Source organism: Hyperolius riggenbachi, chromosome 9 (genome assembly GCF_040937935.1).
Source record: "Hyperolius riggenbachi isolate aHypRig1 chromosome 9, aHypRig1.pri, whole genome shotgun sequence".
Taxonomy (NCBI): domain Eukaryota; kingdom Metazoa; phylum Chordata; class Amphibia; order Anura; family Hyperoliidae; genus Hyperolius; species Hyperolius riggenbachi.
In genome coordinates, this window is record NC_090654.1 from 176,250,806 (window position 1) to 176,265,163 (window position 14,358).

Below are 14,358 nucleotides of genomic sequence, written 5' to 3' on the forward strand. Positions count from 1 at the left end.
TGTACAGTGCCTAGCACACAAGTAACTATGCTGTGTTCCCTTTTTTCTTTCTCTGCCTGAAAGAGCTAAATATCAGGTATGTGAGTGGCTGACTCAGTCCTGACTCAGACAGGAAGTGACTACAGTGTGACCCTCACTGATAAGAAATTCCAACTATAAAACACTTTCCTAGCAGAAAATAGCTTCTGAGAGCAGGTTAGAGATAAATGGGGGAATTTCTAATCCATGAGGGTCACACTGTAGTCAATTCCTGTCTGAGTCAGGACTGAGTCAGCCACTTACATACCTGATATTTAGCTCTTTCAGGCAGAGAAAAAAAAGGAACACAGCATAGTTATTTGTGTGCTTGGCACTGTACATACACGTCTATCTTATCATGTCACATGTCACTTCAGGTATCCTTTAAGATGTTATGGGCATTGTTGTATAACAAAATAAAAAATGTCCAAAACTTTCCCACTGCAAGAGGTCTGTCCTCGGCTGTAGCTTCTTAGATAATTGACTGAAACAATTAAGAGATCCGCCTCTTAAATAAATTGTTACTTTCTCATTTTTAAGGTGTTGAAAATGGCAAGCCAACACACTTTACAGTCTATACCAAAGGGGCTGGAAAGGCCCCAGTTGATGTATCCTTCAGTGGACCCTCTCCAGAAGATGCTGTGAAGGACTTTGAAATCATTGATAATTATGATTACTCCCACACTGTCCGCTACACACCAGTGCAACAGGTATGTGGCTTTACCATATCCTTACGAGTTGAAGTTTTATACTGGTCTAAGTGAGAAAGGTGCATTTGATATTTATTGGGAAAGCCCCCAATGGGCTTTTTATGGACTTTCTAATCTCCATTAATTGAGACGTGGAATATTTATGCTGGATAATTGAAAGATTATGACCGTGTCCCCTTTTGAATTATTTATGGACCATGATTACAGTCTTGATAAAGATAAACAAATTGAGGCGCTCTTAATTAAAAGCAGCCCCCTGTTGGACAGTCATGGTGCTTGATGAGAAACATTTGTATTTATGTATTGTGCAGTTTATTACAAGCATAAGCTTAGCTTATCTTATGTTTGTTATTTAGCTCTGATGCGATCTTCATTGGATATGTCCCTTATGGCAGAACAGGAATTCACTATTCAGTTGGCCCAGGCCATTTGTTTGTTTAACCTTTTGATTATTTATCATATAGGCATCATTCAGGCCTTTGTTGAATATCATAAACCTATTAAAACAAAAAACAAAAAATGAAACTAATTAAAATACACTGCCATAATGCAGTACATTGAAAAGTGCAGAGTGTTTTGGCACCAAACTTATCTGGGTGCAAAGTTTTGGAATGGTAAAGATTCTGCAAAGGCAATTTTCAGATCTCCTACAAAGTATCCTGAACCCTTTTACTGTGTCTCATGCTTACTACCCGCTTCCCCCCATCCCGGTGTCTCAAAACCTTAACTCCTTGATTGCTGCAGTCCTCTGCCCCTAATTTATCTAACTCACGCTTGTGTGTAATGTATGTAATGTGGACTGTTTTCCTCCCAAGTGTCTAACTTTAACTCTTAAAGAGGCACTGCGGCGAAAAATTGTAACATTTAAAATATGTGCAAACATAGACAAATAAGAAGCACACTTTTTCCAGAGTAAAATGAGCCATAAATTACTTTTCTCCTATGTTGCTGTCACAGTAGGTAGCAGAAATCTGATAGAAGCGACAGGTTTTGGACTAGTCCATCTTTGAATAGTAGTAATCATTAGCAAATTGTTCCCCATCCCCTTCTTGCACCTCTGACACTGTGGATGGCCTTGGCAGGTTTTGTTGCACCAATTCAAGTGTTACATGTAGAGTGCTTGGGGGGCCCCATGTAAAACTCACACCGGGGCCCATAGCTTCATAGCTACGTCACTGGTGGTAGGGCTGTCTTAAAAGAGATAAGCCTCTAGACCTCTAGTGCAGTACACCGGTTTTGTTCAATCCTCTTAAATAAGAATAAAGTGAAAATCCAAGAATCCCTAACTAGTTACACATAAGGAGAGTCAATCTTCCTAAATCTCACAGTGTGGCAGGTCTGTATCAGAAAAATACCCTTGGTTTGAAAATTGTTTGAAATGAGAACACCAGCTGGAGGCTCACCTTGTGCTCCAGACCAACTGCCTCCTACTGTTCTAAACAAATGCTTCACTCTAGCATGACAATATGTAAAATAGAGTACACAATCACCTGAAATAGTGTCCAGTGTTTTATTCATCCTATATAATAAAACCCCTCTGTCCCTGCGTCATCCTCCTGTCCCTGTGTCCGTGTGTTTTAGCTACTGCGCATGTGTAGCCGATGGCACAGGAGGAGGACGGGGCCAGTGGGGAACGGGCGTGTGCACGTGGGTATGTGGGCGGCCTGTGTGCGCACCCTTACATGCAGTGGTCGTCATAGGGGCGGAAGGGGAGGGGGGTTTTGAGGGACTAGAGCCCATTATATTAACGGGCTTAGGTCCACTTAGTATGCTATAAATGCGGCGCGCGAGCGGGGACGCGGCGGGCACGCGGAAGAGGCGATCCGGCGGCTGATCGAGCCGCCGGATCGCTGCAATGTCCCATGGTGTAGATGGGGCTTAATAGTCAAGAAATCTAATCTAAAGCCTGGAACACACGCTAGATGAAACTCAGCCAAGGCAGACAATACCGACCATCATTGCTGAGAATCTAGCATGAGTACTTTGGCCCCGGATGCCCCCCACCGAGGGTCAGTGTTCGACTCAACTCGGCCGAGAGCATTGTTCTCTCCATTCACTAGGCTCCTGTGTGATGTCACTCTCAAGGTGCCCATACACAGTACAATAAAAGCATTCAATTTTCCCGTTTATTCGACCAAAGCGATCGAATCGAATGAAAGTTTAAAAAAATCGATTATCCCGTTTTTTTCAGTAAAAATCCGATCGGACATGTTGGAAAAATCTTTATATTTGATCAAATGGATTAATTGAACAAAATTATATAATCAAAAAAATTTAAAAATTGTATGGACACCATCACACTTCTGTCCTTCCTCCACCTCCTTCACCCACAAAGCAAAATAACATGTCACTAGCCTGCAGGCTAGTGATGCGTTTGTCAGCCTCGGCCCTGAAATATTGTCTGAGGGATCAGATCCCGATCCTGCGGGGCGACATGCCTCAGGTGTGTGTAAGCCTTAAAGGGACCTTAAACTTAGTAAAATTTAAAATTAACACTTGATTTACTTACAAATGAATATTGCATACTTACCTGCTGTCAGTTCCTCTCAGAAGCTCACCATTTTCTTCTTAAGACTCCTTTCAAGTTCTGACAAGAATGAGTCAGAACTGAAATATATCAGTTGCTATCAGTTAAATATTAGTTGCTGTTAGTTCTAACCGAAAGGACAACTGATGAGCTAGATAATGTCCATGTTTCCCAATGGCTCAAGAGGTCAATATTACAGTTTAACAGTGTGTTGACCCGGAAGGTGTTATGGGGTCATGGCCATTTTCATAGAGAATTCCATTGATTACAGCGGACAAGCAGGAGAGGGGGAAGAGGTTTTGTTGAGTAGACTACATAGGAGGTAAGTATGAGGTGACGTGTATGTTTAATTTGACTTTTTAAATTCTTAGTTCAGGTTTGCTTTAAGACCTGTAGGGTTACTCATTGCAGAGCGTGCTGACACAATGGCCTCAATTCACTAAGATCATGCTAGAGATAATAAGGCAAGAGAAAACTTACCTCCACACGTGAGAGAGTTATCTTACCTCTTCATTCCTTAAGTTACCTCTCCTGTAGTTAATTTACCTCCTCTGTAGTTAATTTACCTCCTCTGTAGTTATTTTCACACGCAGTTAATTAACCACCTTAGCGGTATGGACGAGCTCAGCTCGTCCATTACCGCCAGAGGGTGCCGCTCAGGCCCTGCTGGGCCGATTTTGATGAAATAAAAAGCAGCACACGCAGCCGGCACTTTGCCAGCCGCGTGTGCTGCCTGATCGCCGCCGCTCTGCGGCGATCTGCCGCGAGCAGCGGCGAAAGAGGGTCCCCCAGCCGCCTGAGCCCTGCGCAGCCGGAACAAATAGTTCTGGCCAGCACTAAGGGCTGGATCGGAGGCGGCTGATGTCAGGACGTCGGCTGACGTCCATGACGTCACTCCGCTCGTCGCCATGGCGACGAAGTAAGCAAAACACGGAAGGCCGCTCATTGCGGCCTTCCGTGTTACTTCTGGCCGCCGGAGGCGATCAGAACGCGTCCGGAGCGCCCTCTAGTGGGCTTTCATGCAGTTGGCTGCATGAAATAGTTTTTTTTTTATTTAAAAAAAACCCTCCCGCAGCCGCCCTGGCGATCTTAATAGAACGCCAGGGTGGTTAACAGCCTGTCTTTAACTCTGGAGTTATTTTAAGGATTGGAGAGTTAATTTAAAGACAGAAGAGTTAACTTTAGGCTTGCCTGAGGTAAAATGTTTCCTGAATACTACATGCCTTATCACCATGGTAACAACTCTAGAAGAGTTATTAAAGACAGGAGATAAGTTTAGTGAATTGAGGCCAATGTCAGAGAGAGAGAGAGAAGATACATTAGCTATTACAAGGAAAACTTCTCCTTTATGTGTAAAAATAACTTATAAAGTGCTTTTTATCTTAGCAAAGTGTGAGGTGCTCATTTGAGTTTGGGTTTAGTTGAGCTTTAAGTATTTCAGTATTCTGCAGCTTCGAGGAGCCTGTAGTCAATCACAACTCTTTCTAATGTGTTTAATTGTTGAACGATTGAATGGTGCTGTTTTCTTTCCATCACTTCTTAAACACATCGCACTGAGCTGGAAAGCGGTGACTGGAGAATGTTTCTGGCATGTTGCAGCTGAGCTGCTGGAGCTGTGTATATTCCAGTTCCTTGGCAGCGACGGGGACATTCATATAACACGCAGCACGCGCGCCAAGCCGTACAAAACAAGCTTTCTCTTCTGTCCGGCTGCCAGCCATTTGTAAGAGGACTCTTAGAAATCCAATTTGTAGGCTGCTTTTGTCTAGGACCCTGACTGATGTTGCTGATGAAGAATAAACGTTATGGCTGCCTCTAAAGCCTGTTTGTTTGTACAGATCAGGAACAAGATTCATTTTGATGCAAGCAGAAATGTTGGTGGCTATAAGGAATTTTAATAAAAAGTGTTTTGTGTGAGAAGAGAGTTTGGATGATGCTTGAAAATGCTGTAGAAAATCACTACTTAAACTCCCCCCTGTGACAACAAAAACACAGTTCACTTCAGCTATATACTATGCAGGGATTTTACAAAACTTAATTGTGTGTTCATAAGGACCACTATAGCAAAAACTGTAAAATGTGTATGTATGAATACCTACATTTATCTCACAAGCTCTATACATCGCTTTCAATTGTTTACAGTAGGTAGAAAAAATCTGATAAATCTGAGTGGTTTTAGGACTCATGCTCACTACATTTGAATTTCTGCGTTAATAATAATAAATAGATAGATAATAAATACATAGAAAATGAATATAAATAATAATCTTTAACTTCACCATACCAGTGGTGGGGGTCCAACTTCATTAAATAAGGTTTCTGCTAGTTCCGAGTTAGCGGTTTCCCCAAAAAATTCACATAACCAGGCAGTAGTTTCCCCACAAAATACACATAGGCTGGCGGCATTTTCACCCCAAAATACACAATATCTGGACTTGCATAATTTCTCCCCCAAATTCTCATAATCTGGCAGCAGTTTCCCACAAAATCTCACAGCGTTTTACCCTAATATAAACATGATGTGGCATTTCCCTCAAAGTACACATAATCTCACATCATTTTACCCCAAAATACAAATAAATTGGCTTCAAGCATTTCCTTGCATCCTCCCTGCAATATTCCTGGTGTCAGTCTTGGTAATGTTCACACGTGTCTGGTGACTTCTCCGGTGCCAATCTCCAGTCTTTAATGGCCATTCAGTGCCAATCTCCAGTCTTTAGTCCCCCTCCAGCAAGAATCTCCAGTCCCCCCCCCCCCCCCCCCCAAAAGTGTTGCAGCTCTGGCTGAAAATCTCCCTCCTCACACTGAGCTGACAAGTAATGAGTTCTGGGTAATGCGGTTAGAGAGTGTTTTACTCCGCACCATCTCAGCACCCACTGCAGCCGATGTTCCAGCAAAGTAGAATACTTTGTCTAAATAGCATACCGGTACATGTATGCGAGTATGACCTACCCTGTCACTTTCACTACCCCCCTCCCCACCCCCGTGTTACACTTTCAGTACAGTTCCTCTTTAATATATTGGGCATCTGGAATGATTTACTTCATTCTACCAAATGTCACTGGAGTTAATCCTTAATGCTTTGCAGAATTCTCCTTTAAGCATTTTTTTTACAGCTTTCAACATCCATTTGTGAGAAACAATTTTAATATTTTGTTTTTCTAGGGCAAGATGAAGGTTGATGTGAACTATGGAGGGGATCCTATTCCAAAGAGCCCATTTACTGTTGGCGTAGCTGCTCCTCTGGACCTCAGCAAGATAAAGATCAATGGACTAGACAGCCGTAAGTTCTGGTTGCAAAACACTGCAGGCTGGTTTAACAATACAGTTAACCGGTATGGAAGTGGAAAGACCAAACTGTTGCCAAGAGATTGTTTGTTTTCTTGAGTTTTCAAACATTGTACAAAAGACCGAATCTCATTTTTTATGGGCAGTTGGCTGATGTGGACAGGGCAATGCACACATAACTGAAGCAAAGCACACTACCTAGAGTGGACTGTGTTTAAGTTTGTGAATGGCCGTTTTCACAAAGTCTTAATTTATATACGGGGGGGGGGGGGGGGGAGTTGTTCTGGAGGAGGCCCAAGGTAAGTCCAAATTTTGTTTTTTTTACTGCTCAGGGTCCCTTTAAGGTGGCCACTAACAATACACTTTGCCGAATGTTCATGGAAATGACTGCTACTGCTGCTTGAATTGCTTCGTCTTACTCTTCAGACTGCAAAAAAGCAAGCGTGGATTGAATATCTCTATGGCAATGTCAGTCAACTATGGCAATAACAATCTGTGGTGCAGAAGGGTGGACTTCTGGTCTTTTACTTTACAGGACCACTATCGCAAAAATTGTAAAAGTTAACATACATGTAAACACATACAAATAAGAAGTACGTTTATTTCAGAGAAAAATGAGCCATACATGACTTTTCTGCTATGTTGCTGTTACTTACAGTAGGTAGTAGAAATCTGACAGAACCGACAGGTTTTCGACTATCCCATCTCCTCATAGGGGATTCTCAGGGTTTTGTTTATTTTCAAAAGCACTTAGTGAATGGCAGTTGCTCATTCCAACTGCCAGAATAGTGTGCAGCTAGCGGGGAAGCCGACCAGCATCATTGTATAAATGCTTTTCAGGGAATGTCTTTATATAGAATTAAAGCCATGCTGAGAATTCCCCATGAAGAGATGGACTAGTCCAAAACCAGTCAGTGCTGTCAGATTTCTACTGTAAGTGACAGTAAAATAGAAGAAAAGTAATTTATGGTTCATTTTACTCTGGAAGAAAAATACTTCTTATTTGTATATGTTTACACGCATTTTCAATTTTTCGTTTTTTTGCGATAGTGATCCTTTAAAGGACCACTGTAGCAATAGGGCTATGAAGGCTGCCATATTTATTTCTTTCTAAACAATATCAATTGCCTGATATTGGTTAGACCCTGCTGATCTATTTGGCTGCAGTAGTGTCTTGGCGGCAGTGGTGTCTGAATTACACCAGATACAAGCATACAGCTAATTATTTCAGATCTAACTAAGATGTCAAACACCTGATATGCTGCATGCTTGTTCAGGGTCTATGGCTAAAAGCATTAGAGGCAGAATACCAGCAGGATAACCAGGCAACAAATATTGTTTAAAAGGAAATAAATATTGCAGCCTCCGTAGCCCTCTTTCTACAGCTGTCCTTTCAAAGTCATTTTACATAGTTACATAGTTATTTTGGTTGAAAAAAGACATACGTCCATCGAGTTCAACCAGTATAAAGTACAACACCAGCCTGCTCCCTCACACATCCCTGTTGATCCAGAGGAAGGCGAAAAAACCCTTACAAGGCATGGTCCAATTAGCCCCTAAAGGGAAAAATTCCTTCCCGACTCCAGATGGCAATCAGATAAAATCCCTGGATCAACATCATTAGGCATTACCTAGTAATTGTAGCCATGGATGTCTTTCAACGCAAGGAAAGCATCTAAGCCCCCTTTAAATGCAGGTATAGAGTTTGCCATAACGACTTCCTGTGGCAATGCATTCCACATCTTAATCACTCTTACTGTAAAGAACCCTTTCCTAAATAAATGGCTAAAACATTTTGCCTCCATGCGCAGATCATGTCCTCTAGTCCTTTGAGAAGGCCTAGGGACAAAAAGCTCATCCGCCAAGGTATTATATTGCCCTCTGATGTATTTATACATGTTAATTAGATCCCCTCTAAGGCGTCTTTTCTCTAGACTAAATAAACCCAGTTTTTATCTAACCTTTCTCGATAAGTGAGACCTTCCATCCCACGCATCAATTTTGTTGCTCGTCTCTGCACCTGCTCTAAAACTGCAATATCTTTTTTGTAATGTGGTGCCCAGAACTGAATTCCATATTCCAGATGTGGCCTTACTAGAGAGTTAAACAGGGGCAATATTATGCTAGCATCTCGAGTTTTTATTTCCCTTTTAATGCATCCCAAAATTTTGTTAGCTTTAGCTGCAGCTGCTTGGCATTGAGTACGATTATTTAACTTGTTGTCAATGAGTACTCCTAAGTCCTTCTCCAAGTTTGATGTCCCCAACTGTATCCCATTTATTTTGTATGGTGCTAGACCATTAGTACGTCCAAAATGCATGACCTTACATTTGTCAACATTGAATTTCATCTGCCATGTATGTGCCCATATAGCCATCCTATCCAGATCCTGTTGCAATATGACACTATCTTCCTGAGAGTTAATGATTCTGCACAATTTTGTATCATCTGCAAAAATAGCAACATTGCTCACTACTGCATCTACTAGGTCATTAATAAATAAATTGAAGAGCACTGGACCCAGAACAGACCCCTGTGGGACCCCACTGCTAACAGTCTCCCATTTTGAGTATGATCCATTGACCACAACTCTTTGTTTTCTGTCCATTAGCCAGTTCCCTATCCATGAACACAGACTCTTTCCCCAGTCCTTGCATCCTCAACTTTTGCACCAGACTTTTGTGGGGAACAGTGTCGCAGGCCTTTGCAAAGTCCAAGTATATCACATCTACAGCATTCCCAATATCCATATTAGCATTCACTACCTCATAAAAGCTGAGCATGTTAGTCAAACAGGACCTGTCTTTAGTAAACCCATGTTGATGCTGAGAAATAAGATTATTTTCTACTATGAAGTCATGTATAGTATCTCTTAGTAACCCCTCAAATAGTTTGCATACAACTGATGTTAAACTTACAGGTCTATAATTTCCTGGATCAGATTTTTTGCCCTTCTTAAATAATGGGAAAACGTGGGCTGTACGCCAATCCACTGGGACTCTGCCAGTTGCAAGAGAGTCACAAAAGATAAGATAAAGGGGTTTATCTATAACTGAACTTAATTCCCTTAGGACCCGAGGATGCATGCCATCCGGGCCAGGTGCCTTGTCTATTTTTAATTTATTTAGTCTTGCCTTCACTTCTTCCTGCGTTAAGTATTTAATATTACAGTTAGAAGATTGAGACTCTTCCGCCTCTGTAGTTTGCAACAGTGCTGTTTCTTTTGTGAAGACAGAAGCAAAGAAAGCATTTAATAACTCTGCCTTACCTTGGTCATCCACCATTGAGTTCCCATCCTCATCCTTTAGGAGTCCTATACAGTCAACCTTTCTTTTTTTAGAGTTAATGTACTTGTAAAACTTTTTGGGTTAGATTTGATATCCTTAGCGATTTGTTTTTCAGCTTCAATCTTTGCCTGCCTAATTTCTTTTTTACAATTTTTATTGCACTCCTTATAATTGCTTAGGGCAGCCTCGGTCCCCTCCTGTTTTAAGACCTTATAGGCATTCTTTTTCCTCTTCATTTTATCTTTAACCTTTCTATTCATCCATAGAGGCCTTTTTTTATTCCTAGACATTTTGTTTCCATATGGGATATACATACTACAGTATTGATTGAGTATAAGTTTAAAAGCTTGCCATTTCCCTTCAGTGTCTTCCCCTTGTAGTACATTATCCCAGTTCACCAAACTTAGTGCCTGCCTAATTTGAGTGAACTTTGCTTTTCTAAAGTTCATAGTTTTAGTGGTCCCGCTGCCCCGTGGCCTATCAGTCGCCAGCTCAAACGTTATCATGTTGTGATCACTATTTCCCAAATGTTCTTGAACCTGCACATTTGATACATTATCTGGTCTATTAGAAATGATCAGATCCAGTAACGCATTCCCCCTAGTTGGTTCAGTTACCATTTGAGTCAAGTAATTGTCCTGTAGTGCTGCCAGAAATCTGCTGCTTTTACCAGAATGTCTGACATCACCTAATCAAGTGGCTTATAGACAGAGAAAACCAAGCTCTGCAAGTGAATTCTCTCACCAATTTGTGAAAGAAATGTTTCTGTTGGTGGCTTTAAAGGGAAGCCAAAGTGAGAGGAGTCAGGTGGCTGCCATTTTCTTTCTCTTATATATAATGCTAATTGCCTGGCTGCAATGCTAAGCCTTTGGCTTTAGTTTTAAGTAATACAATTCCAAGGAACATGTAGCCAGTGATATCAGTCCAAAATCAAAGCAGCTGATCTGCATGCTCATTCTGGGTCATTGGCTTAAAGCACTATCGTTTGAGCAATGTACAGTAGTCCTGATCCCTCCCGGGCAACAGTCCTCTGTATGTGTATGAGGCTTGGTTGTACACTGAAATCTGCCTGTAGCTTACTTGGTCACTCCTTCAGCTCAGGAGCTGTCATGCTTCTGTTTTTCATTCTGCTCTGTTCTCGTTCCTAAGCTGCACATTGCACTATATAGGGCAATACCTGGTATTCTGCTCTGTTCTCGTTCCTAAGCTGCACATTGCACTATATAGGGCAATACCTGGTATTACTGAAGGTTATATATCAACTGTAGAAATTCAACATGTTTTGATTGGTAAATACTGCAATAAGCTGATCATTGTGTAGTGTCAGTGAATGGCAACACAAAAAGTTAGAGATGCATACAGGTAGTCAAACAAGGATATTTGCTGCTTCTGTAAACTACGGAGCTTTTCTTAGTTTTTGGATTCCTCTTGATAGTAACAACAACTTTCCAATATATTTACTTTATTGATCATATATAAATTAATTTATTTGAAGAAACATTAAAATGCACTTTAATTCTTTTAAGACTTTATGTACAGTGTTGCATGGAAGAACAGATGTAGCGAACGCTGTAATTACAGCGCAGGAAATTTGGGCGCAGCCGGTGCCACCATAGGCCGTAATAGGAATTACAGCTGTAGCGGGCACAGTCAGTAACTTCGGCGCCGTCAGAAGACAGGGCTGAAGTTTCTTTTAAAACACTGTAATTCGCAATAGCTGGAAGCCGAATTACATTATTCCCCACTATCCACGTGGACCTAGAGGTAGAATACTATTTAACGCCGCCGGGAACTTGTGGCGCAGCAGGATAAGCATTATCCTGCGCCCAAGTGTCCCGGCACCCAATTCATATGTGTGCCAGATTTAGTGCTTTTTACACTGTATGCCATTGTTATGATCTGATTCACTATTTTATTTCCTGCAGGAGTGGAAGTTGGTAAAGATCAGGAGTTCACAGTGGACACACAAGGAGCTGGTGGACAAGGCAAACTTGATGTGAAACTTACCAGTCCCAGCAGCAAAGTCATTCCAAGTTTGGTGGAGCCAGTGGTTGGAAAGGAAGCCAGCACGGTGAAATATATCCCCAAAGAGGAAGGGGTGTACAATGTGGAAGTGAATTACGATGGCCATCCAGTGCCAGGGAGTCCTTATACTGTGGAAGCCACTTTACCTCCTGACCCAACAAAGGTGAGCTAAAGACTTCTCTTCTTGTAGTAACAGTTGACTGTTCTTTGCACTGAGCAGTATTGTGTACATTCTATAGGCACAGAGAGGGTTGGACAGTAAAGGCACTACAGCTACAAGGGGAGGTGTTTTCATGCAGTTCTCATAAATTATATAAATATAGGGTGCGCTCATGGATTAATATAACCATATAGATTGATAGTTTATAATAATTACATTTCATACAATTTTTTCACAAATAAAAACATATACAAATCAATTTTTCCCAGGAGGGAGTGCAGTCTGATGGCTGCCATGTGTCTGCTGACTGTGATGTAGAGGGTCAAAGTTTAGCCCAATGATGTAGTATAGGACACGGGTCGAACTGTCATAAAGTTTGCGATCCCATGCGAACGTGAACGCGCGTTCGCGCGAATAAGTTCATGTGTGAACCGTTTGGGACATCTCTACCCGTGGAGTCCTCCAGGACCGCTCTATCCCAATAGCCCCAGCCGGCGGCTGAACGGGAGAGTCTTAGCTAAGCGATTGGCAGAGAGGAGTGACGTCACAACCAATCTGATTCTGTGGGCCGGACTTCCTGTTTCCGACGTGGAACGCTGAAATTTGCGTTCCAGTACCGGGTCAGCTGACCCTGTGCATTCAACACACGTACCATTTGGCGCATAGACTCTCCCGTTTAGCCGCTGGCCGAGGCTATTGGGATAGAGCGGTCCTGGAGGACTCCATGGGTTTACATCTACAATAACCGATGTGGTAAGTTCCACATGCTCTACAGACTTGCAGCATTATATACTTAACTTGCTATTTCCTTGATACCAATGTGTAGTAATCACTGGATAAACGTCCTATGAACTTTTTCCGTCAAGCAAAAGTGACACATCCAGCTGATCTTTGGGGCTAAAGATGTCATCCAGTCTACAGCTTATAACTCAGTTGCAGGAGAAGCCTTGTATACTTTTTTTGTACAGACCCAACCTGTCTGATGGAGCGCTGTCACAACCCCTGATAGCGCACGGTCACACAAGCACTGTGTAACTGTGTTTGTGTGACCGTGCTTGTGTGACCGTGCTGGTGAATGCAAACCGGATCCTGTTGCTAATAATGGATTTGTATATGTTTTTATTTGATTGTTTATAATCATTACATTTCATTCCATTTTTTCACAATCTATATGGTTATATTAATCCATGAGTGCACCCTATATTTATATAATTTATAACACTTTAATTGTGGTTGGGGGAACCACTATTTTAGGGTAGCAGCTGTTTAAAAGAAAAGTTTTCCTCCGGCGCAAGAACTGAATATATATTATCTGTTTCATACAGTTGTCACCATGCAGGCTAATGCTGGTCTGCCACAAGGCATTTATGATATCTCCAGATTCTGATCAGCAATATGGAACATTTAATACCAGTAGCTCCAGCTAAGAACCAAACTGTCTTGCTGTGTGGCACCATCTGCTAGTTCTTGTAGTCAGTTTACCCTCCAAAGCACTGTCTGCCCTGCTTCCCATATCCATGATTCATATGAAAGAGTCGATCTGTGAACTAGTAATACTGCATGCACCAAGTCACCACCCAGCAGGGCCGGCCTTAGGTTTCACAGCACCCTGAGCGAAATCTGATTTTTGTGCCCCTCCTTTATCCGCTACACACACACACACACACACACACACACACACACACACACACACACACACACACACACACACACACACACACACACACACACACACACACACACACACACACACACACACACACACACACACACACACACACACTTCACCTTTTCTTCTGAGTTACCTCCTAGGACAGTGGTTCCCAACCTTTTTGAAGTCGTGACACATCATGCCAAATGCTCAGATCTCTGTGACACATCACATATGTATGCTAATAATAACCAAAAATGGATGGAAAGAGTTTACTATCCTGAAAACACTTAAAAACAAAGGCTAGAACCTTTCAGGAATATTAAGCAATATCAGTGGGACAGTTAGCCCCACCCCCATTTGGAATAATAGCACAGCGCCAACAATTTGCACCATGTGTTATAGCCGCAGTGCCCAGCCCCCCCCCAAAAAAAAAACCCGCTTCTAGATTCAGTATAGGTAGGTAGCCAAGCATAGCTGCCCCCAGTATAGAAAGTCAGTTGTAGGTCTCCCCCCATAGGTAGCCAGGGGTTGGTGCCCTCAGTATAGTTAGCCAAAAGTAGGTGCACTCCCTCAGTATAGGTAGCCAGCTATAGGTGCCCCCAGTAGAGGAAGTCAGGTGTAGGTGTCCTTAGTATAGGTAACCAGCTATAGGTGCCCCCTTGGAAGCCGGCGCCCTGAGTGACCGCTCC

The 14,358-nt window shown here is 42.2% G+C and overlaps 1 protein-coding gene across 6 annotated transcripts in view; it reads left to right on the forward strand.

Moving 5' to 3' along the window:
- The window catches only part of FLNB (filamin B), a 353,424-nt gene that overhangs the window by 223,841 nt on the left and 115,225 nt on the right, over nucleotides 1-14,358 (forward strand). For all 6 annotated transcript variants that reach the window (XM_068253736.1, XM_068253731.1, XM_068253732.1 and 3 more), the window contains exons 18-20: nucleotides 559-728; nucleotides 6,421-6,538; nucleotides 11,756-12,018. In XM_068253736.1, the coding sequence (XP_068109837.1) occupies nucleotides 559-728; nucleotides 6,421-6,538; nucleotides 11,756-12,018 (551 nt within the window). The remainder of the gene's footprint in view (nucleotides 1-558; nucleotides 729-6,420; nucleotides 6,539-11,755; nucleotides 12,019-14,358) is intronic.